We start from the raw sequence: 25,016 nt of genomic DNA, 5'->3' as shown, positions 1-25,016 counted from the left end.
TCGAATTACCGTGAATCTTAATAGTGAGACGATTAACAGTAAACTAACTCTAGCAACGGTATTTATCGCTTTCGCGATCTCTTCGACGTTTCTCATAGTATATTACATCGTGCTTAATATCGAGAAACTTTGACGAAGAATAACGTCCCGAAGCCTGATCGGTATAGCGTTAGAAAAGCAAAGTTAGAACAAGTTTCAAGAAAATTGTGAAATTTCTATGATTATCGTGAAATCTGATTGCGCGATAGCTCAAAATGAAGTTCTTGGGGTCATTGTTAGGGATCAGTTCGCCAAAGAAGATGGGGAAAGAATACATGAAAGTAGGAAGAAACGCTCTATTCGGACAAAGAACGAGTCAACACGATGGCCTGTGCACGGACAAGGTTCCACGACCTTTGTCCTTCCTCATTTCAAAGAACGGGAAACTCAAGCACGGTAAGCATATCGCAGCTGCTCTATGATTTTCTGTACGGTTCCGTTAGATCGTGATGAAACGATCCGGCGTTCAAAAGCATTAGCGCGTGTATTGTACCGCGAAAGTATGACGATTAGAATCTCAATTCCGTGAGATAATGCGGTTGAATTTTTTTCCAAATTTAAATACGGCGGTAATCGTAATTCTTGCCAAGCTTTGATGAAACGACAGACTAGAATCAGCAGATCTTTTTTGAAGTTGGCAAACATTGAAAATTGTTTTTCTGGTATTTAAATTCTGATATTATCGCTGGTTATGGCTTCCTTCAGGTACAAATCTGAGTATTTCTACAAATACTATGTTCTTTTAAATCTATGCAATTATACCTAAATACTTAGTTAGCTGCCGTCTTAGTCCATTATTTTGTATAAGAAAATTTTTCAATGTTTTTGCAAGTAACATAATAGCGATTATTGGAAGCAAATGCATAATTATAAGATCTTCGTGTTTTATTATAATATCGATATAAAAGTTACGTATTACGCGTAGTAAACTTTTCACGATAGTTTCAGTTTTATATTTTCGCGTAATAAATAAATTTAAAACGACACGTCGCGATATTAAAAGGGATGAAAAAAGTTGCTATAAAAATCCTTAAAAGGCATGTTACTCTGAAAGTTAAACTTCCTTCGAAGATGTGTAACAGATTCGAGAGTTTTCCTGCTTCCACCTGAAAATCAGGAAGAAATTCTTAACGTTACCAGAGAAACTTGAATTATCATAAGAGGTTCTCGTTTTCTCCATGTATCGTAAGGAATGCGTTTGCTAGTCGTTTTCAACTTAACTTTAGTTCACCAAATGCACTCGCTGCACGACGTTGTTTCAATGAACTTGAAATCGATATTTTATCTTATTTGGAAAAAATTTCTTGCAAGGAATCTTCCGATACGAATACTATTAACTAAAAAGAATGCAACTAGAGACAAAAATAACTGGACTGTAAGTAGGTACGTAAACTGGTGCAAGTACGTGCCGATAAAGTTTATTACATATATATAATATGCTCAAATTTTATTTATCATATATTCTTCTACAGATTATTTACTAAATAGTTGAAATTAATATTTATAGTTTTGTGTAAATTATCTTCATAATACAGTATTATGTATTTTACCTTCGATTATAAAAATTTGATAACGTTATTAACGAATAAACGAGTATATTTTCTTTGTAACGAACGAACGTTTCGACGATTGCAAAATTTACGAACGTTCACGATTATGCCTTTAAAGAAGTATCTTATAAATATTCGATACCACAAGGATCAAACCTATATCGTCGTTTGCATAAATGTAAGAATGTAAATGGATGTACGGCGATTTAAGTTATTTCTTTAAGTTCATTGGATTTTTTCTACTTTTTCAAACTATCCATGCAATTGGCCAGTGGCTATTGCCGGGAATTCCACTCGATTGAAAAGTTTCCGAGAAGAGAACGGGACGTCGCGTCGCGCTGCAGCGTTCAGATCGGATTCTGACCAAGCCATGCACCGACGCTCGTGACTGTAAAGCATGTTGGTATAGTCGAACATAATCGGAAGGATGCGTAACATACGCGATAGTAGGACAACTGTTCTACTAGCCTACTGCACCTCGACCTCCGATATTGGAAATAGTTTCTTCACGGGCTATTGTCGTATCGATATCGTGTCCTGTATCTTCGCTTTTAGCAAACGCTACAGGGAAACCAGGCAGTTGTTTCTACAAATCGCGTTGCTTGCTTTTATGGGATCACACTTTCCAAGTGGTGTATCATTTCAGGATGTGCCTTTCATTCCGAACCAGTTTTTCTCAGTTTTTATCTTCCGCTCTAATAAGGTGAAAGCAACGTCTTCTTAAACACCACCGAATTAAGAGAATCGTCAGAATGACATCTCATCGTTGCTCTTATGGATTTCGTAGTTTAATTTCGATTTCTTTGGCACGAGTTTAGCAATGTTATTAAAGATTTTTTGTCTTTGCAATTACTCATTGACGAGCTCTCTGGGAGAAGGAACCTATAAGAAAAAGTTGCGAATCAAGCAATCTTCTTGGCGAAGAAGCTTTAATTCTAACTTTCTAATATTAACTACGGTTAAGCTGCCAATTATAACGGTTCTCTTACAGAACTTTTTTTTCTTTTTTATATGTTCGAAATAAATATATATTTCATAACGATTCAACTATTCGTTGATCGATACCCTCGATACATTTTTCATAGACTTATAGACTCTTTTTCCAGACATCTCGTCCCATTATCAATCCCAGGAACGTGAAAGTGTTTTTGGTAGAATTGTCTTAATGTCTTTTGATTTGTTTTTTTCTTTGTTTTTATCTTATCGTTTGACGTTGATGGCTAATGTTGTTTGGCATTTGAAGAATTAGAAGCTGGTTTCGTTGCTATAACATCGATATCGCGAACGATACAGTGTACTATCTTTTTAATTACAAAATCAGAGGTTTCATTTTTACTCTTTCATCGACCACGATATTAAAAGCAGGTAACGCATTTGACATACGCGAGAGATTATTGAAAGTAACGTCTTACGAGAATGTACATATACATATAAACTTCGATCTTGTACTTGTTAGAATGCTGTTCGTTTTTGTAGTGTAGTCTTAGTTTTTGTAGCGCAGTTTTACTTCTTGAACGACGAACGACGGAATCACGGTTTCTGCAACGCAATTGTGAAATACTGTTCGAAACGAGCGTTTGGGTACAGCGGTAAATTACACGAGTTGGTAGCGCGTTCTATTTTCTATTTAAATTATAAATCGTTTTTCAGTAAAAATAGGTAGCATAATGAATTTTACCTAAAAACCGTAGCTTCTTGTTTCAACTCTCACTCGGCTAGCTAAATATTAATTATAACGTGTTAAAAAAATTGAATCGAAAGATTCGTGCAGGATCTGTGAGAGCGTCCGCCGAGGAAGGAGAAAACTCCTTATCCCGTTCCCGAAAATTGATAGGGAAGTTATAAACCAAGAAACCATTCTGTAATCCTCGAGGTTAGAATTATATATCGGTAAAACAAAAAATGTTAAAAATGAATCCAGGCATGGGAATATGATAATGAGCGAACTCACCTAACTCGTTACTCTTCTTTTTCGGATATTGAATCATTTTCAAAGTAATTAGTGAAAAAATCGGCTGACAAATCGGTCGAAGTTTGTACTATAAGTTAAGTACAAGCAGAGTACTATAAAATCGTCGCTACATGGCAATATCAATCGATAATGCGTTCACTGTTCTGCTTCCGAAGACGAGCATGTGTAGTAATCGTGATATCGTAAGTTGAATAACTTAATGGTATTCGGTTTACTGATAGGAATAATGTAAAATACACACGCCTATACATATATGTATATTTGAGATTATCGTTGAAATGTAATTGGTAGAAAAAATCAAAGTAAAGGAATATCACAGTAACCAGAACAATTACAATTGTTTTCTGTCGCAACTGTAAACGCTGATGTTTATCGTTATAAGATTACTTCATTCTTTTACAGCCCACTCCAACCGGGGAATAATTAAATAAATGAGACGCGTTATATAAGCAAATAGACGTCGTTAAATATCATAAAGGAAGGAAGAAAGTACGATATATCTTACGAAATAAAAAAAAAAAAACGAAAATAGCGCAATCGGGTTAATGAAATTTCTAAATGGATACGTCAAAGATGAATCACAAAGATGATGGCACAAGTCGGCCATCGATACGGTCTATATCTTCCTTAATTTATTAAAATAGAATTGATCGAAATTACATACGGAACGGCCAGGTCTTCTTAAACTTTTTTTTTATTCGAGAAACCTCGATGAAAGTTAATATAGGATGCCGCACATTCTGGAAAAACGATGCTACGTCCGAACTCGTAACAAAAGATTTTGGAGGATAGAAGATCGTTAATGAACCGCCTTATATTGAAATAAACGATTTAACGAGTATAAAGATTGCGAATGCTTGTGCATTTATTGAAAGTTTTAGACGCACAAACGTACAGAATGCATCTAGTATGCAAAGATATATAAAATACATATTCATAGTATGGTGCCCGCTATAACGTTTGGCGGATGAAGCAAGCTTCTATTTAACTTTTATTTCCTTAGCTTCTACGTTCGTAAAAATGCGAGTTTATATTAAGAATCCGCGGTTTAAAACCAACGTGTTTAAAAATCAACGTTTAACGTGTACCATTGGAAAATGCGAAAGCTTCACAATTTTATCAAAGAACGATTTTTCGAACGATCGTCGCTATATCCCCATCCAAACCATCATATACATCTCCGATCTAAATCTGTTTCAATAGTCGATAGCAGACGGAAAATTTCCTTGGCCGGGAAAATATCATGCACGGTTATTCGTAACGCGTCGGTTCTTCTCGCAGCGTAAACTCGATTAACGATTAGTCCCTTGCGCTGGAATGCAGTCAGGGTTACAAAACCGCACCTGTCCAAACATTTTTACACGGTGGGTTGCAAAATATATGTACCAGGGCTAGCGCGTTTCCGAAGCATAAGCCGGAGAGCTGGAGAGAGAGAGAGATGTAAGGCGCTTGTAGCGATCGAAAGCAAGAGAGATACGCACGTATTCGTGGTCTTGGTAATTTTGAGATTACTTTCACTCTCGGCCGTTCAGAGAAACTCTGGAAGAAGTACGGTCCACAGTAACGCGGACATTTTTGACTTGCTCGACCGGCTCCGTCACGTATTCGATATTACGTGATTCATAGGCTATTAAGTAACCGTACTGATGAGATAAAAGTACATAACATCTATAACAACTTGCCGATGGTCCTCCCAGCGTTATAACCTACTTCGTACTGACGACGCGTCGGGTTATTTCGTTTCTATGGAATCCGTTTCGAGTAGTAACGCAAGCTCTTTATATTTCTATCACAACTGACCATTGACGACCGAAAGAATTTACTAAGCCAATGTAGAGTCGTATTAACTGATTATGAGGAGTTTTTGGAGCTTAACAAAAGGAATAAAAAATGAAAAACAAATTAAAAAAGAACAGGACAAGCAAACTGATTCGACGAATCAGAGAAAATTATTACTTTCCTTAACGAATAAAATGATTCCTTCCAGCAAGCTTTTGATTTTCAAAAGAAGATCAATATTTTTGTATATTTATTTGGTTCTTCCGTTACTGGTAGATTATTTTTCAACGATTGTTGTTGAGACGCGTTTGAAAGGGAAGAAGGAGGAAGAAACTCCGGTATTTGCAGTGTTAAATAGCATTATAGCGAAACCGATTAACTCGCTATGGTATACACGTCAAGAAAGAAAAATGGTTAGAGAAAGTATTTGCATACCATTTTGTCTATATTATAGCATTTGGCAACAAGTATATGAACTTTCGTACGGCTATAAAAATTTGATATCGAGAAAATGATACGTACAACTTGATGAAAAAGTGCTTCATTTGAAAATCGAAGTATGTGTAAATATCGTTCAGAACCGTGGAAAATTTAGTTTCCGTAGAAAATGGATGTTCCTTTACTTCATTATGCTCGTAAAATGAGCAATAGCATTGTATAGTTACGAAGTACTATAATAACAACGGTATTCGATCAAAGGGAAGTAAAGTTTGCTTCAGTGAAGTAAAGTGGTTATATAGTTAATTACATCCTGATATTTCATCTGTGTAATTAGTAATAAATTGTTCTAGCATATCAGAATGAAATATCGTCGCTACGTATAAAGATAATTATATGCAAGCGCTGCTATACTTATGAAATAATAACGTACAAGTCTGTTAGAACCTGTGTATTTATTGGAATGCCGTATGAAATCTAGGACATTTTAACGACTTTGATATTTTATACGTGGAATTATTGTAAAGCTTTTAAACACTACGTTTCACGGGATATTTCAGATTTTGTATGTAGCAATACATACATTGGAAAGTTAGGATTCGTTTGAAAAAGGTAAAGGTCACCCTTTATGTGTAATGTTTCGTAATTAAAATTTAAACAACACATTTTGGAGATTTATTCCAGTTAGATATATCGTGTATATATATATTCCAACAATAACCGATAGCTTTCGATAACTGTCGCTTGTTACAATATCAACCGATTTCGATAAAATGTCCAGCATGCTTATACGCGTATAAATGACTCCTATCGATATTTTGTACAAATTGGATACTCTTCCCCGTTTTTATTTTCCAATTATTTTATTATAAATCTGTTATTTCATTCGTATTGTGGTTAATTTATACAATACGGCACGAGTTGTTGCGTCTCGGCATCTAAACGAGTGACGAATAGTATGAACGGCCTTATATCAAACGCATGTTTCAATGTTCTGTCGTGCCGGTGCCGGATCTTTATACGTGTCTTAAAATATAAAAAGTATTTTACATCGAAAAAGAAAATAAAGTAAAAGTTGAAATTTTCCAATAGATGAAACGAGTACGTGTCGTAACGTGTTTGTTGGCCAGCGGTATACATATCTTATTCCCATACGAAGGTAATCCGTGAAATACTCGTTTCATCCTTATTTTAATGTTTGCACAGTGTACGCACAAGAATGTTCGATCCGAACATCTATCTCGAGAAGTCGATATTTACGATCGCTTCCTCGATGCCAGTTCAGTGAAATGTTTTCCTTTTGACCGAACAAAGATTTAGCTTCAGCCCCTGACGTTTCCTTCTCCTTCTTGATCGTTATCTTGATCGTTAATATTTCCATATCCGTCAGACGCGAAGCATTTTTTTTTACTTTTCATTTCTCAAGGAATATGTATAGCTTTCTTTATTTATATCTCTATCGTTCGTACGTGACAATGATGCATAAATGTTACGACTTACTACTAGACTTTGGATTTTTACGTATTTTTGGGAAATTCCAAGATGCAAAAGTACGCATAAAAACGGCACCTGATCAAGATTAGGTTCCATCAGCAACAAAGTCCATCAGAATTATTCTTCTCGATTAACGAAATAGGTAGTGTGTTACGATCGAAAACTATTCTCTGTATCTTTCGAGGAATCAATGTCTTTAAGTTGTACTACTTTTAAAGCAAGAACGCGATATATTGCCACTCTATGGTAACGCTATTATAAAAGATAATAACATGTAATATTAAATATAGATATAGAGAAATAAGCGCAATAAAATGTACAAAGGAATTTGCACAATTTATTATATTATTGCGGTTGCTTATCATTTTGCTTTTTAAAAGTTTGAGAAATAAAAATTATATCAATGATCTATAACGGATCAAGATATTTCGCCATAGTGCGTCATTTACATTTACGTCACAGGAAATGTAAAACGATTCGGAATAGATGGTGCGCGTAAAAACGAAATACGAGCGAATTTATTCTACAAGAATTCCTCGGATATTGCCCGTTATCCTACTTTCAGAATATACACTTTCTACGATTGTTGGTTTGCCAATATTTTGTGCTAAATTGCTTATGTTTAAACGGGAATTGGTAAATGAAACGAGTTAACCGTTTCCCTGTACTGTGAGTCGCTCGTTCTTAAACTCATCGACAGCAAATTTCAGCATAAAAATGATTCAATACCTCAGTTTGTGATAATGTATTGCTATAACAGTAACGAGGAAGGGAAACTGCCTTTCTTTTAAATGATATTAGTAAAAACGATATTTAACAGGTAAATAATGAAATTTGTAAAACGCTATTAACGTCTTAAAATAATTTGTAATTTTGTTAGAAATATAAAAATATATATTCGATCGAAGCTAACGCAAAATGTATTAAAAAATATAAAATTCTTTTCATTAACGATCTAAAGACAACTCTACAACTATATTTCTACTTTGGCGTACAAGATGTGACGTACAATTACTTTAAGGATATTCCTCGTTACATTTACTTTCCTATAAAGAGCTGTTAACATTAACATCGACAACAAAATATCAAAGTTGCGCGGCTATATGTTTGCTATTCGTCTCGTGCGTCTTTATAAATAACGTTCTTCCGTTTCGTGCCGGTGACAAATGCATTAAGTGCATTTACTTCGTGGAAGTGTTTACTAACCGTTAAATACGCTAAGATCGACGATAACAAATAAATGATTGACATTTAGCGTCACTGCTACACGTACTATTTCCTTAAAAATGTGTAAAAAAACTAAAGTGTTCGGAAAGATTAGAAGATGACAGCTCTTAAAATAACTTAATTCTATATAGCTTCTTCGGAAGAGTAAATTTAATTTCGCTTTTCATTATAACTACAATAAAAAGTTGAATAGTATAAAAATTTATATTTTCGTCTATTGATAGAAAATACGAACAGACTATGGTTTTTGAAAGATATTTTAAGACTTTTGGAGATGCGATAGTTACATGACGCGAGGAATAAAAATATTTATTCGTAACTTTTAAATTATACACATGCATATAAAACATATATGCGTGTCATCGCACGACTTTGTTTAAAAAACAACGTAAATACCTGTAGGACATGTGTATATTTATTCGTCTCTTTACGAGGTACGTCTACTATGTATGCAGGATGTCACACGCAATTAGGGCAAGCCGCAGCATTAAAGCGGTAGAGGATAGAAAAAGCGATCGTTAGGAAAAACGAAATGCTTTCGAACGATGCATCACGCGATACATGTATCTTCTTCGAAAGTGGAAACGTTTCATAGATTTCAAGGTCACCTCGATCTTTTTAAATGGAACTATCTATCTCTTTTATACGCCATACGTTGGATGTTTAATTCTCTACAAAATGTATTAACGTACTTGGATCCAAAGTCTAATTGATTTAACGTCGTAAAATTTATCGTACGAAAGGCAAGGAGAGGATAAAGAAAAAAAAAGTATTGCGTTGTCTTTCCGCCTTAAAATCTGGTACTTGTTGACTATTTCGCGCGTGATAATTTCCGCTCCAAAAGGATCGGTCTCGATCTTAGCCTAACGTTCGTGCCCCGCTACGACGACCAGAAGGGTAACTGAAAATGAGCTTCGTTCTTCTCTTTACTTTTGTCGTCTTTTCGTAACACGCACCAGCATCAAATTGCCGGAATTGCTTCCAGGATTTGCTGTCGAACGTATCGAGATGGAGATCGACGAAGGCGCTTCCCTGAGGTTCGTTTGCGCAGCCTTGGATGCGATACCGGGTCTGTCGAGTTCCTTCATCCTTAATGCGATTCTCTTTGATCTCACTATCTCCTAATTGTTCCTCGCGGGAGGCAACAACTGCTGGCACTCGGCCCATACCGGGATGACGCGCGTTTTGTTTGATCCGACGTCGAGGCGTTACGGACGCTGCGTCTTTCCACCGGTGGTCTTTATGGATCGATGTTGATGCTGGCACCTCGTCGATGTAGCGGCTCAGACATCCTGGGAGTCGTAGATCATACGCATTTCCCAGGATGGCAAGGTACCGCGGATTTCTTGCCGCTACCTTCTTGGATTCTTGCATGTAGGATATGCCTCTCCCTCGGACGAGTTCTTCTTAGCGGAATCAACGTTCCGTGGCACGGACATTCATAGACATTCATGGAGAGTTCAGGACGCATAAATCCGACTTGCAAGGTACTCCGATAATTTCGATTCAGTTTCCTCAAGTGGTAGCGACGTCGTCGTTTCGTACTACGCTCTCGATTGTTTGATAATCGTGAAACGGGAATGTCCCTGCACCCGTTAGCGTCTCTGCTTACACGCCGACGCTGTGGAAAATATCGTTTTTCGGGAGATAGTCGTTCCTGTCCCAGAGGATCGCTCTTGCCTCTTCAGAAACGTCACCATCGGCGTCCGATCGTCCTTCCGTCTCCACAGAATTGACCCGAGTTCCGAGTTACGAGAACTTCGTGTTATCCACGTTTGGGCTCGTCGGAGGTAATAGCAGGCGACGAGCTCCCCGGGGAGTTTAAACGCTTGGAGTTTCTTCGATAGAAGGCAGATACTCACCGTACGATGCTCGCACATTGAGTGTGACAGCTGTATATAGCACACATTTTGTATTATTTACAACAAACATTATAGATTTTCAGTTTCGAGTCTGATTTTTCAGTTACGAAGGAGTTCAAATGTTTAAATAAAATCTGGGATAAGTTAAGAATGGGAAATTCTTTTGTCCGAATAAAACTTTGTCGAACATCTAAAATTGTAATCTTTTAGGACTTATCCGAGTTATTTCGGGTCTTCGATGAACGAAAAGCAACGATTGTCAATCTTTAATGAAATTCTTTGGTCAGCGTGGGAAATTAAAACGAATTAACAGCTTAAGCCTAATCTCGTCAATGACCTTGGCGTAGAATTACATCTGTTCCAGATTTCCTAACTTAAAAGAAAAAGAAAATGGAAAATCAAGCCGAGCATGTTTTAGTTCGCGTGCTACTTTTGAAAACCTTTCACATATTTTCCTAATAATAGTCCGGGAATCGATTGTCGCAACGTTCAAAGCAAAATGAAGTTAAGACCTTCGTCTACTCACGATCGTACGTAACACTTGCATTTTTTTTGGGAACTTTGTGCAACCTAGAGCCATGGTGTTTGTTCTACCGGATGAAAATTATTAGAATCATCGATTTAACATTGAAACGTCCATTGTCGAATTGGTGGACTTTTATTTGTTTTGTTCAATGTCCAGGTACAACCCTTCTGAAGTTTTATTGTACGCATATAGACGAAGATACTTAATGCTGATACACGTATGGAGAAATATACAGATGTTATTACGCTGTGGATTTTTATGCAAATATTTTTACGAACGCGGCTAAAGAGATGGAACCCGAAATAAAGACTCGGCTTACCTGTTAAAAATTATAACGATTATTGTACTTTATATATTTATTTATTACATTCGTTCCGCGTGTGTTTTGCACCGTCGCGACATACAAATCCGCGGTCTATTTATTAGTATTAAATACTCGTTTAACAAAGCCATAAATTTTAATAATACGATATCATTGATAAATAATTCAATGGATAAATAAAAAACATATATAAATCGTCATTACGTTACATTATTCTACTAGACCGACTATTTAATGTCATTCTGATACATTTGCATATACAGGTAGTGTTAGAAATATCCACGTATCCTTTAAAACAGTATAACTTTTTCAAAAGTGTATCGAACGACTTGAATCTTTTTTTAGTTTTAGTTAAAAATGGTCTACGAAATGACGCGTAAAAATATTTTGGAAAAATTGCAATTCGTCGGGATCGCGAAAAAAATTGTAAATTTATACACAGTTAAAAAGTTACACTTGTCACACTGACTGTATGTACTCGTATCAATGTCGTAGCAGCTATAGAGGTTCTCCCTGTCAAGCTCGTTTGTCCTTTTTTTCCCCTATTTTTTTATTCCGTTTACTTTTCTATTACTTATGCATGCTAAATAAGTTATTTTCGACATCAAGTGCAGCATAGTAAAAAGCGGACGTACGACACGATATTATCGGTAAATCTGTTAGATATAATAGTCTTACTCACCACTACTAAGAAACTGACCATTATGTTAGAATTATTCTAATAGATTGATACGATTTATTTTATCAGTAATATAATTAGCGAATGGTAGAAAATCGTATCGATCGATTTGAACGCTCGATATGGAGGGATTGTACGAATTATAATAAAGCGTACAAACGCATCTAGTTTGGTGGACCTGAAGGAAAGATACCATAAAACACGAATGAACCGTAAATTTCATTCCTGAGAGATCGTTGGCCTTATATGGTGCAAGAAATAGTGCAAACGTAGCTTCCGTTCAGAAATTCTTGACAAGCAAGCAATTTTTGCAAAGCACCGTGATTATATTCGACTTAAGGGAGATTTTTAAATTCCGTTTCGTACGACTACCATCGACTTCTTTCGTCTGTTTTTACCTAAATCGTAAGTAATTAAAGCTTCACGTAAATACCTACTCGTATCTCCTTGTCTCCATCAGTATTTTAAAAATTGACTAAATTTAATATTTTCGATTAAGAATCATTATGTAACGTCGATAATAGAAATCCATATTTAAAAAGAACGATATTAACTACCATAAATATAAATATTTAAAAAATTATAAGCAAATAAAATAATTTTCGAGCGTTAAACACTAATAAAACGATAATAGATTGAATTATATTTGCTTCATTTATACTTTCGATATTTATATTTTATGCAAAAGTATCTTGTCAAAGAAATAAATTCGCGTCATTGAATAAATATTCGAACTTAGTAAATCGCTTTGATATTTGTTGAATTATAAATCACATTTAACATCTAATTAAAATAGGATTAGTGATCGAATTATTTATAAAGTGGAAAGCAAGGTGATCGAGTGTACTTGATTGGTTCGTTTCATGTACATAATAGCAATGCTCCGTTCTTCTCTTAGTAAAAAGTACATTTTATTAACCAATTCGTTTAGAAATCTGCGTATAATGAAATTATTAATAATTAAATTATAACAACTAAATTGAAGAGAAAGAACGTGCAAATTAATAAAATTAATATCGTATCTACGGATGCATTAAAACTGATAAATATTTACGATTCGAATTGATTGAAAATTATTGAATAATTTATAAAATATCGATAAATGGTTATAAATTAAACCTACAACAAGTAAGAATAAGTTAAATGTAAAATAATTAAATAAATTCGTAAACTCGCGTCTATTAACTTACAAAAATATGTTTGAAAAATTTGTATAAATAGGAAAACGCTTCAAGTAGGCAAGCAACGAATAGTCATGAATAGACTCGTGAATAAATAGTACTTCTTGCTAACAGTGTACACCCGGTGATTGTCGATAATTGTGAGAGTTCTTGCATTACAGTACTCTAACGATGATGATAGTTAAGAATGCGAAACCGTAGGAATTATTATAGGTGTTAGCAGGAGTAATATAGCTTTTTCATACAGAATATATAAGTTTACACAGCAGGGGCGATTAAAAGCGAATTTACGTCGTAAATCATGTAATATCATTAAATATTTAGCAGAAATGTAACTGATGTTGAAAGTATCCTGATAATATGACAAAATGTGTCGAGTAGTTTAAAATATTTTACGATATTTATACATTTAGAGGAGGGAAATTTATCATTTGTATAATTTCGATAGAATTGACATTTAAAAAGTTCGATACGGTCAAGGGCTAGCTTAGAATAATATTTACGATCGAATATTATGAAATAGGTTTCGACTATGTATGGATATTGCAAAACAGGAAATAGTGATTTTATCAGGATTAGATTATTTATTGATGGATTAACAACAATGATAGGTAAGAGGCATTTCAAGGAAAAAATATTTTTAACTTCAACGAGATTAAATTTAATGCTTGCTAAATCTTTGGTGAACAATCCTGAAACGGATCGAAAAACTTTCTACAAGATGGATACGATTTCTAACTTTTTAACTAAAAGAACTGAAAATAATAATCGTAAAATTGGAAAACAAAAAGAAACGATGCCATATTTCAATCTGATATTCATCTATAGTCGTAGTTTAGTGTCTAGCATTTAAATGATAAATTAGAACGTAATAGCTAATAGCATATCTAGAAGAATATAAAAACTAAGCGCAGCACGGCCTGATGAAGATTAGAAACATGATTAGGTACGTGATAATCGTACGTGATAATTCTAGTTAACTTATAGTATAAATTAGAAAATAAATGTCAGCGATTAAGGGAAATATCACAAAATACTGTAAATTAATATTTTATAGTAGGTAGTATTATAGTTATCGAATAGCAATGGAAATTTAGCTTTCTGTCAACGCTACAAAACATATTACAAAACGATAGGCTATCGAAATACCTATTTTTTGATAAACTTGAAATTGATTTTTGTCGCTATTGGTCAGATCGAAACTTTACTTTAAGACAGTTATTCAGCTTCAAACACTTAGTTTCATTGCGAATCAAAAAAATAGTAACAGATACGTGTAACGCTTGTCGATAAATTTCACAAAGTCATTTTTTATTCATACATTGTGCAATTTTAAATTTAATGATGCAATTTAATACAGGAGTAGAACCTTGGTTTTCAGATAATCATTTTCAAGTAATCATACGAGACAGTACGCAGTATTCTAAACTGTTTTATAAATATTAAACAGGAATAAAGTGTCTGAATAAAAATGTAACAATTTCTTTAAGTCTCTATTCATGTTTTGTAATTACAGTCTCCTGCAAGAAATTTTTCAAGAAACATTTTAAAATTTTCCACCAATCAACGTTCTGTTACGACGATCGACCTTCTACCATAATATAGAAGAGTAACACTAGACGTGCTTCGAACAGCCGAATAGGCAAGGCTATCGAAGATCGAAATACGGCTAACCGAGGCGCGTGTTATCATGACGCGTCAACAGATCTTCATCTCCAGGTTGTCAGCTTTTCGAGGACACAAACAAAGCGAATTAGTTAGTCAGCAGCGGCGGTGGAGAAGGAAGAGATCGTAAAATTATGCAATGACTTTGATAATTTATATCGCTCATGGTTTACGAGCGATAAGTTACTTTACAGTGTCGTTTAAGCCGCCAAACATTTTGAGCTAAATAATAAAAATTTTATCAATCGTCCGTACATGATAAAACGAAATTCTTTTTTAACGTATAACGCATCCATTGTTTGTAGACGTAGATATAGACTACCCCGTCGATCGTATTTAGATTTTTGTACTTTACGTGACTGCGCGTTATATAATTTTAATAAACATTTTTAATTGCCCTTGTAGGTCTCGCAAATAGTCCTTGTTTTTACCGTACTTTGGATGATCATTTTACGCGAATACACAGTTCTGTTGAGTTAATCGGTCGCTCGTTCATTTGGGAAATCATATTTTTTATGAGATGACTCAGACGGATAGATGTCGTAATAATTAGAAATAAGAGTATACGCATATTTCGACATGTCGTTAATTTGCATAGTTCCCAATGTCGTGAGAAGCAGGATTTAACGAAAAAGTTGTAAACAAATTCCGCAAGGTTTTATAAGCTAAACATGGAAAAGTTAATTTCTAAATGGGTAAGACTCGATAGGAAACGAGGAGAAAACCTTGATAATTGAATTCACGATACTTTACTAGAATTTCATATCCATCGACAAAGAACGACAAAACTTACGAATGTGAAAAAATCTGGTACCGATCATTCAGATATTTCTAGCGTCGAGTATAAATAAGAATAGAACGAAGATTAGATGGAATCGTGTCAGATACGATATTGGTTTCTTCGGCAGTTTAATTTCTTTCAAAAATTTAACAAAGTCCACTATCTCTTATTCTCTGCTCTTGAATGTATAGGAAGATTATGGTATTCTATTTATAGATGATGCTATTTTTACGATCAAGACCTAGAAAACGAGTATCCCACAACATTCAGCCGAGGGGCACGATTGATCTATGAACTCGCGATTGCGCTAAACTGCGTGCCACTTGCCTGTATAACACGTAGGATTGTCGGAAAGTTATCACGGTTTCAGTTACCGGGTAAGAAAATAAGAACGTTGGAAACTCTTCGATCGTAGAACGTAATACATACTGCCGCGTCTTTCTGGCATTGAAGTCTCCGATGAACGCGTTGCACGCTATAGCGTTTGTGTTTACGTTGTCAAAAGTCTTGTCGAAGTTGTGCAACTCACAATTACATAAAGTGAAATAAGTAAATTACCAATAATATTTACAAAAATTCAAGTGCAAGCATTTGTGGCGTTATAACATGCTTCTAATGGCAATAATTAAATACTGGTACAACAGCTGCAAATATAGGTATTATAATACTACATATGCTGTTTGCGCTTCTCTTGTAATGCGCGTATGATCAAGGCTTTTCTTGTTTATGCTCACCATTTGTAATTTAATTTCTTATACAATTATTCCTCGATATCGATCGAAAGCTTTCTCGAAAGAGAAAGATTAACTTTCGCTCAAAATATTCTTTACCTCGTAAAAGATACAACCTAGCAAACACGAAGATGACACCCCGCTGGGGGTAGCCACCCTCATGCTATATTTATTTTTATTTTATTTTTTTTCACCAATAAGATATAACACTTTACAAAATGTCCTTCAAGACAAATAAAAAGAAAGAAAAAAAAAATTCTTTTGTTAAATTATCGAAAGTGTCTGAAAAACCGTGGTACAGTCTTATATACATGTATATATATTTATGCAGAAAAAGATATGACATAACAGGAATTCCATCAAATAAGTCACCAAGTATCTAAAAATGGGGATTCCCAGGGAAGCCTGATTTAAGAAAATGTCCTTGGAACAGCGTATAGATCCACTCTCGATATGGAATCTCTATCGATATACGTGTACTACCCACCCAATATTTTGAAGCACAATGTTATCGAATATCGAGAAAGAAAGAAAGGAAGACGAATTTCAAAAGATCGACAAGAAACGTATCTTATGCTCGAAGAAGAAACGTACTTGAAGTGAGAGTGAAATTTTTCGAAGGCAAATCGAAGGACGAGTTCGTCGGTATTAACCTTGGGTTTAAATCACGTTCCCGTAAAAATCCACGGAGTTAATGGTTATATTAGAAACGTTACACATACGTGTAGCAGTAATATACTGCTACCTACACGTTTAGAGCGTATATGATAGAAACATCGTTTTCGTTATGCATCGAACTCTTTAAAGTCACGATGACTGCCACCTACGTATATACGTTGATTATCTAAATAACGATTAGATATTCAGGCGCGGAAACGACGCGTTCTTGGTTTTATTCGCTTTCAAATTTTTCACTTTATAGTAACATAAAGTTACATACATACTACTTACTAGTCTATTCTAAAACTGGAAAATTCAACAATTTTTAACATCTCCGAGAACGAGCTTCGCAATTCATAAACGGTAAAACGTGATTATCTTGGAGACTGGACTATTCTTTGTTCTTTTCTTGCCAATTTCTATTCACGATGCCAGAGAAACGATTAATTACAAGCTTTTGAAATTAAATTTTGTTCCACGAGATCATTCATGTTTCATATTGGTGTCGTATTCGCTGTCTCGATCTAACAATTTCAAAACTTCACGTTAGTTTCGTAACTGAAACGTCCTCACTTTAAGAAAACCAGCGATCTTACGATGAGTTTTAATTTCACATTGACATATATTCGATATTACAAATCTGCATCTGTAAATTGTAAACGAGCACACCAGGTCGAAGAAATTAAATGGACGGAAGTTGACCGTGCATTTTCAACTACGTTTATCCTACTTTCCTAACGATATACGTTGATTTTAAAGTATTATGTGAATAACTATCATATACTCGTTCCCAGAGTAACCTTTCACTCTAACGCAAGTCCATTCTGCTTCGATGATATCCCAGCTTTCCTTTCGGATATTCCAGCGACTAAATGCGAATTAATATTTCGGCACAAGTTAACCATTTATATAATTCTTCTATTAAATATCGAGCTATCGCAAGGAAAATGTTCGTTCATGGAAAATATCGGTGATATCTTTTATGATAATTATCCAGCGGAACTACAAATTATACGTAATTATTACGTATATAGGGTGGCTCAATAAGCAGTACTGTCCAAAATAATGCTATTTAGTTACCTATCGAAAAATGTTTCGAACGAATTTTATTGCATTGTATCGCATGCGGATGAGAATGACCCAAAAACGCAGTGCGTTTAACTTCGTTTCGGGACAGGTTCGAAGAAAGAGAGAGTGGAGAGGATGAGAAAGGCGAGGAATAGGCGAGAAAGGTGAAGGATAATGAGACTCGGGAAAAGACGTGACCAAAGAGAAGTTCTAAGAACATATTGAGGAAACTTTGCTTGTCAAGGTTATCAGGGCAACGCTAATGGTCTGTCAACCAGCTTGTACCTTAAATATACAAGGAAGGACGAAGCAAACCTTGTTTTGTCGTTTTAATAATTTCACAACGGTTGGGAAAAGTGGAATCGTCGGAAATGTCGCGATGCTTATCGTTTAATAAAGTAAAGGAGGTGTACAAACTATGGCGTACATAGCAAACAAGTAAAATAAATTAAATTTTATTATCTCTATACCATGTAATTTAATTAAAAACATAAACTATAATAACATAGGAAGCATAGTGGTACGTTTATAGAAGAGTAAAATCGAACCATTTAATTTTATAATTACATACAGTAGAATCTTCCGTCGCTAAAACTTTATTATCCATATCTACTCGTTATATCAAATCGCCACAACATCCAAACGTTCTACTTTCTCAACGTAATATCTGTTACTAAGAGATGCATTTTTCTGTTATAGATAGTATTATGCGTACGGTGTGGTTCTCATACCTGCAAAACATCTTACTAAAATACGAAACATAAAGTTTTACTAAGAAACCAATCGATTCGATTCAACGTATAAGACATTATATTTCATTCCGCGATAGATGAATGTTTATTTCATAAACGACGAACATGTACACTATGCTAGACAGCAATTTTACTACACAAAGTGAAGCGGCAAACGAAATGTTGAGATTCGAAAGTTCGAGGTACGAGAAGTATATAACTTTGCAGAGTTGCTTATATTTTATATTAAAATGTTTACGTAATTCAACAGGCAAAAAAAATAGGACCCTTAAATGTTTAAACAAACTATCAGTTTTCTCTATTTTTGTTCGCATAACTGAAATTTAATGTCCCAGAAATGTTTGTTCCATTTATACGTAATATTTATTGTCTTTGATCATTTTGCCTGTTTTGAGTATACGCAAAATGAAATATCGTTGAAAGTACTCAGTTCCTAAACGTTCGAGTCATCTTGTTCTAATTGCGACATAAAATTACGAAATGGTTAGTCGTAATTTTAACCTGTTTCTACTTTATTAAACGCAATCGTAGAAACTGCAGGAGTGCATAAAGCGAGGTGACATTATCGGTAAATCTTGATGTACAAAATGACACGCAATGTACTTTATGAAGACATAGATACATTTAATTCTTATAATACACATTTCATATTTAAACGTTTACGTAAACTTTACAAAACTTTCTCCTTAACAAAATCCTTTTTATCGTGTCATTAAATAATTGACACTCGTTTGAATGTCACGAAGTAGTATTTTCAGAGTAGGCTAAATGTAACAGGATTATCTAATAATACATCGCTTTAACGAGATAGTTACTATGACTCAGAATGTTATGTCATTGAAACTCTTCGGAAGCTACTTTACATTATTATTTTACATTTCTTAAAGTGGGAAAACGATGATATATACAAGCGACAAAAAAAAAAAAGTAAAATTCACGTGAATTGTAATATAATGCCTAAGACATATTAATGTTTTTCATACTGATACCGATATTTCGATAAAATTATTTTTTAATTCGTTTATTCTACTTGTTTGTACTTTGCAGGTAGATTGTCAGCGATTTTCATAGGAATTTTAACGCTTGTGATCGGTATCATACTGAGCAGCATTCCTTGGGTGGATTATATCATATTAAAAGTAAGTAATCACAGATTTTTTTCATTTATGATTTATTATTGAGTACAACCTACTATAAAGTAACATAACAAATACAAAATCGTTACTTTTATTGTTACATTAGTTTTTGCACCGATCGGTTCTGCGAGTCAGCGCAACGGATAACGTTATAGATATCCTACGGAACAGTCGTATTTGTTAGAGCTACATATCGAGTCTAACTACTTTATAATTTTATTTGAAAAATTTAAAAAAAAGATTAATCATTTCGCTAAACTCGCAACTTCGTCGAATCGAACGAGTACTGTTATCTACTTAACAAGATACGCGACTCAATAACGTTTATTAATATTTATTCTGTCGCGTGATATCCAATAATAATATCCTCTCAAGATCCTGAGACATTGAAAACATTGTTTAATTTCATTTCAAGTTTACGTTTGCAGTTAGTATCGGCATTAGATAGAAGAAAGAACAAGTAAAGTTAAAATAATACTAATGTCTAACGTCTAATAGAACGGTTCGAATGTGTACAAATCTTGAATTACTGGTGTCAACAAGAAATGGAATTTATTTCGTAGCCGGCCTTGCGCTTTCACGAAGAACAAGCCATGTATATATACATAGAATTTATAACTTCCGCTGACAATATTAATTTCCAATTAGTTTCTATATTTATCGCATTATGGTATCGATTGTTTCTGTCTTCTCTACTTTGTTTTCATATTTTCGTATTTTGAATTTACAACTTACAATTTATTTGGAATTTTTCAATTTTGCAATTTGAAATTCAAATTTGAAATTCTTTTCCGTTGTCTATGCGAGTCTAAAAAAGATTTGCGAAACGAAAATAAAATAGACTGTTTAGAAAAATAAGGTAGGAATGTAAATTTGGAATTAAATTTAAGCTCAAAACATAATGATTTTTTCCCAATATACGTACAATTACTTAAAATTAACTTCATAAATTAATTGTACGTGTTTAGCGTATATGTTTTAGCTTTAGATTTTATCGACTTGTTTTGACATTTATTCTGTGTACAACATTCTTGTGTTTTTCGTTTAGCAACTGCGACTATGGAATGGTTCTCTTTCGTTTCAATACTGGCAGAAGCCGGGAGTAGTTAGACTGACAAAAGTATACATATTCAACGTAACTAACGCAGAAAACTTTCTGCAATATAACGAGAAGCCAAAATTGCAAGAAATTGGTCCATTCGTATATAAGTAAGTACGTCGATGAAGTAACATCAAAACTAATATCCCGACGATACTTTATTTTTTATTTTATTTTTCTCTAAAATCTGAAATCTTATCCGATCTTTTCAAAATATCATAAAATTTCATTTATAATTCCAACTGAATCAGTAATAACCCACTATGATTTATGTAACTGTAAATAATTAATTTAGAAAGTACGATTGCTTTTATATTTCTTTTTTATTTTTATAAATGTACAAGTATTTGTAGTTTTAAATCACAAAATATTTGTAGTTCTCACAATTTAAGAAACTGAATTGCACGCTTTGAATCCTCGTGGTATTTCAGTTCAATATTTTGATCGATACTTCCGTATAGTAATCGCAGTTCGATGAATTTTAAATTGCCTAATTAGTAATTATTTTAGAACGTTTGGAATATTTTTTTACGGAAAATAATTTTGATCGATCTATTTGTAAGTTTTCTTGTAAGAAGTCTAAAGGCAATTCGTTCTCTCTCTCTATATATATCGAATTAAGTATGTTAAGATTCGAAATTTAGACTATTATATATCTTTAGGCTTGTTCGACCGAAGAAAATATTTTATTAAAGTATTTCAAACTTATAATTTACAGAGAAGATATGGAAAAGGTAAATATCGTTTTCCATAATAATGGTACTGTAAGTTATCAACACAAGAAGATATTAAACTTTGTACCAGAAATGTCGAAAGACAAGAACCTTAAAGTAATAGTACCAAACATTCCGTTATTAGTAAGTAAATTTTTCTTATAATATACGAATTTGAGAATAGTGGAAAGATTTATTCTGGAATTTTATAATTACGCTTTAAATATATATCAATGTTAATTATCGATGATATCGTAAAATATAAAAATACGCCACGTCGTTAACTTTACTTTACTAAAATATTTTTCTATTTTTTATACGATAGCTTCTATGCAAATATCGACACAGTCGAGAATACGTTTCAAAATCTAAACGATTTCTACGAAAGAATTTTTTATCTGATACTCGCGTGCGTTACATTATTTTTCAGACGTTGTCGACACAAAGCAAGGCACTACCTCGAATTATTAATTTGGGATTACACATGTTCTTGGGAGGAATGCACATGACACCGTTTGTTCCGGTAACTGCTCAACAACTTGTCTTTGGATACGACGATCCGCTAGTTAGCATCGCGCATCAATTTTTTCCGAAAGCGAGACGTCCCATGAGTCAAATGGGGCTTCTTCTTGGGGTAATTACAAAAATATGCGATCAATGTAGTGTATGCAATTAAAGTACAGATAAAGGATATAAAAGTAAAAGATTAATCCTTTATTTTTAAATATGATTAATTGATTATTTTTACGTATCCATATTCTGTAAGTATCGTATAAAAGAAACGAAATGAATTTTTTTTACTTTTGTAATAGGCATAATGACGATTGAACTTTAATTGCAGAGGAACGGCACGTTAGAAGAAGTGTCCACTATTTTTACGGGGCATACAGACATGAAAGAGTTTGGATTAATAAATCGTTTAAATGGATTAGATCGTTTGCCATATTGGCCAAACTCACCTTGCAATTCCATTCGAGCTTCGGAAGGTAGATTTAACTAATTCGATCATTACTTACCCTATAGGTGAATTATTTGTTATTACATTTGATAAATTTAAGCGCACCTCTAAACAATTCAATTCTAAACGTAATACGTTTAAGTGTTCAATTTATAAAAATTATAACGAAAAAATACTAATTGCTGCAATTAATATCTTTTTTCTAATATGACGTATAATAAATTCGTATGTTACATTATAATAACATATTTATTACCCATAGGATCGTTTTTTCCACCCCGTGATAAAACTGGTTCAGATATCGTACACATTTGGGACAAAGATCTTTGTCGCGTTTTACCTTTGAAATATCGTGGTCCAGTTAAAAAATCTGGAATCAAAGCAGATTTATATACACCGCCTGATTCTGTGTTTGGACGTCCCAATGAAACTAGCCCGGAAAACGAATGCTTCTGTTCGGACGACATGTCCACCTGTCCTTTTAACGGATTGCAAAATATCAGTCCTTGTCAGTACAGTAAGTATCAGCTAAACTGTACTACGCGTGTAACTGTAATACCAAATAAACTGAAAACAGTTTTTTGTTAAATTTGATTAATTCGGTAGAATATATCTATATTTTTACGAGCGTGTAAAAATTAAAAGTAAAATATTTTCTAAGAACGTATCTATATAACACGCAGCAAACTTTCTTTTTATTATTACTTAAACTACTCTTAAAATTTCAGCTGCACCTGTCTACCTTTCCTTTCCGCATTTCTACAAAGCTGATCCCAAGTTATTAGACGCAGTACACGGATTAAAACCAAATCGGGACATACATGAAACTTACTTTAAAATTCAACCGGTAAGTAATTTTTAAAAAAACAAAAAAAAAAAAAATAAAAAAAATAAAATAAATATATCGTATAAGAAGACGAATAATATCAGATCTGTAATTACATGCTAAATGCAATTTAATTCTCCGTGATCGAAATCTCTTGTTTACTTATAAGAGAACGAGGAAAAGATTACGACTGATTGTAATTTTTTGCTTCGATCCAAAATCTATAAACTGTTAATCATCAGGAACGAATCGATGATGAAATAAAATAAAATTTAAAAAATAACATATGAATGTGTGTAGCTTATAAGCCACGTGACGTTAATATAATCGATATCTATAAGACATATACTAAAACGCAACTTGTTTGATTTCTAGAAACTTGGCGTGCCGTTGGAAGGAAAAGTGCGCGTTCAGTTAAACCTAAAGGTGGAACACCAACCATACATCGGTGTGGTGTCGAATTTTCCCGACATAGTATTTCCTATTATGTGGATCGAAGAGGGTATCGAAGAACTGACACCTTCTATCCGCAGATGGATTTATTTAGCAACAACATTTAGCGACGTTGCTGCCCCTTGTACCTCGTATGGATTAATTCTAGTCGGTATAACAATCGTATTCGCGGTTTTCGTGAAAGCTTACAACAACGTGATGTTTACGCACGAAGCGATCGAACTAGGCAAACGAACCATAAGAAGAGGTTCCACGTTGTTAGTAAATGGACAGCACAAGTTATTAATTACACGAGACCAATACGTTTTGCTCAGTAACGATAACGACGAGAAGTCGGCAAGAATAGAATAAATATCTAGCTATAATAGTAATACGATCGTATTTTTAACGATTAACGAATAGTATTGGATTCATATTTAGGTGAGTAATCGCCAACAGCGGCAGCGAGTAATCGCGTAAATCGCCTCGTAGCATAGGATTTCTAATCGTTTGATACTATAGACCAAAGTTTTCGTTCTAATTACCTGAAGAATAGTTTGATGTATATCGATTGCAATAGCATGGGTTTGGCAAACATTCGACGATCACCTACATATTCCTCTTTAATCTTTCTCTTTTCTTCGACCGTATCTGTGATTTCATCTTTTTATTTATATCGTCGATGTACGAAACAAATCGTGCTTGGACGAACAGAAACGGGTAACAAAGCGGTCAGAGAATAACGTTCGACAAGTTTAGTGGCTACAAAAAGTATTTGCTTCTTTTTCCAATAAAGTATTTTTCTTTTTATCGGATTTTACGTCTCATTTTCATAATACGTATCGAACTTTTATCCTCGTACGAAAGTACTACTAAATAATACGAAATATATTTTGTTTGTAAGAGTAGGCCTCGGTGTGATGCAGATGGGACTGTCTTAATTCTCCATTCAGCTATTATTAATCTATACGTATAAAAAACAAAAAACGGTAGAAGAATTATGTTTGTATATTGAAATATTTAAAAAATTGTTTGTATATTGAAAAAAAAAAAACGATCATCCAGGAACAGCCCCTCAGCTATAAAGTCCAAGAAACTAATTTTTGGAATTTTTGTCTGTCTGTTG

General features: G+C 34.0%; 1 protein-coding gene across 1 annotated transcript; it reads left to right on the top strand.

The window, feature by feature from the left end:
* Positions 1-170: 170 nt before the first annotated feature.
* Positions 171-24,820, top strand: LOC132910864 (scavenger receptor class B member 1). The gene is made up of 9 exons (XM_060966963.1): positions 171-435; positions 19,774-19,865; positions 20,911-21,071; positions 21,680-21,818; positions 22,105-22,308; positions 22,516-22,660; positions 22,895-23,149; positions 23,361-23,479; positions 23,834-24,820. Exons 1-9 carry the CDS (start codon positions 255-257, stop codon positions 24,260-24,262), a joined length of 1,725 nt encoding a protein of 574 aa, XP_060822946.1. The 5' UTR covers positions 171-254; the 3' UTR covers positions 24,263-24,820.
* Positions 24,821-25,016: the final 196 nt, after the last annotated feature.

The sequence above is a fragment of the Bombus pascuorum genome, chromosome 1 (assembly GCF_905332965.1).
Source record: "Bombus pascuorum chromosome 1, iyBomPasc1.1, whole genome shotgun sequence".
In the NCBI taxonomy this organism is placed as follows: domain Eukaryota; kingdom Metazoa; phylum Arthropoda; class Insecta; order Hymenoptera; family Apidae; genus Bombus; species Bombus pascuorum.
The sequence above is the reverse complement of the archived record's forward strand: the minus strand, read 5'-3'. Positions and strand labels throughout refer to the sequence as shown.

Excerpts from the sequence above, each read along its gene's own strand:
- LOC132910864 (XM_060966963.1), top strand. The coding sequence starts at position 255 with ATGAAGTTCTTGGGGTCATTGTTAGGGATCAGTTCGCCAAAGAAGATG. Across the intron at positions 21,819-22,104 it reads TACCAAACATTCCGTTATTA|ACGTTGTCGACACAAAGCAA; the intron begins GTAAGTAAATTT and ends ATTATTTTTCAG. Across the intron at positions 22,661-22,894 it reads TTCCATTCGAGCTTCGGAAG|GATCGTTTTTTCCACCCCGT; the intron begins GTAGATTTAACT and ends TATTACCCATAG.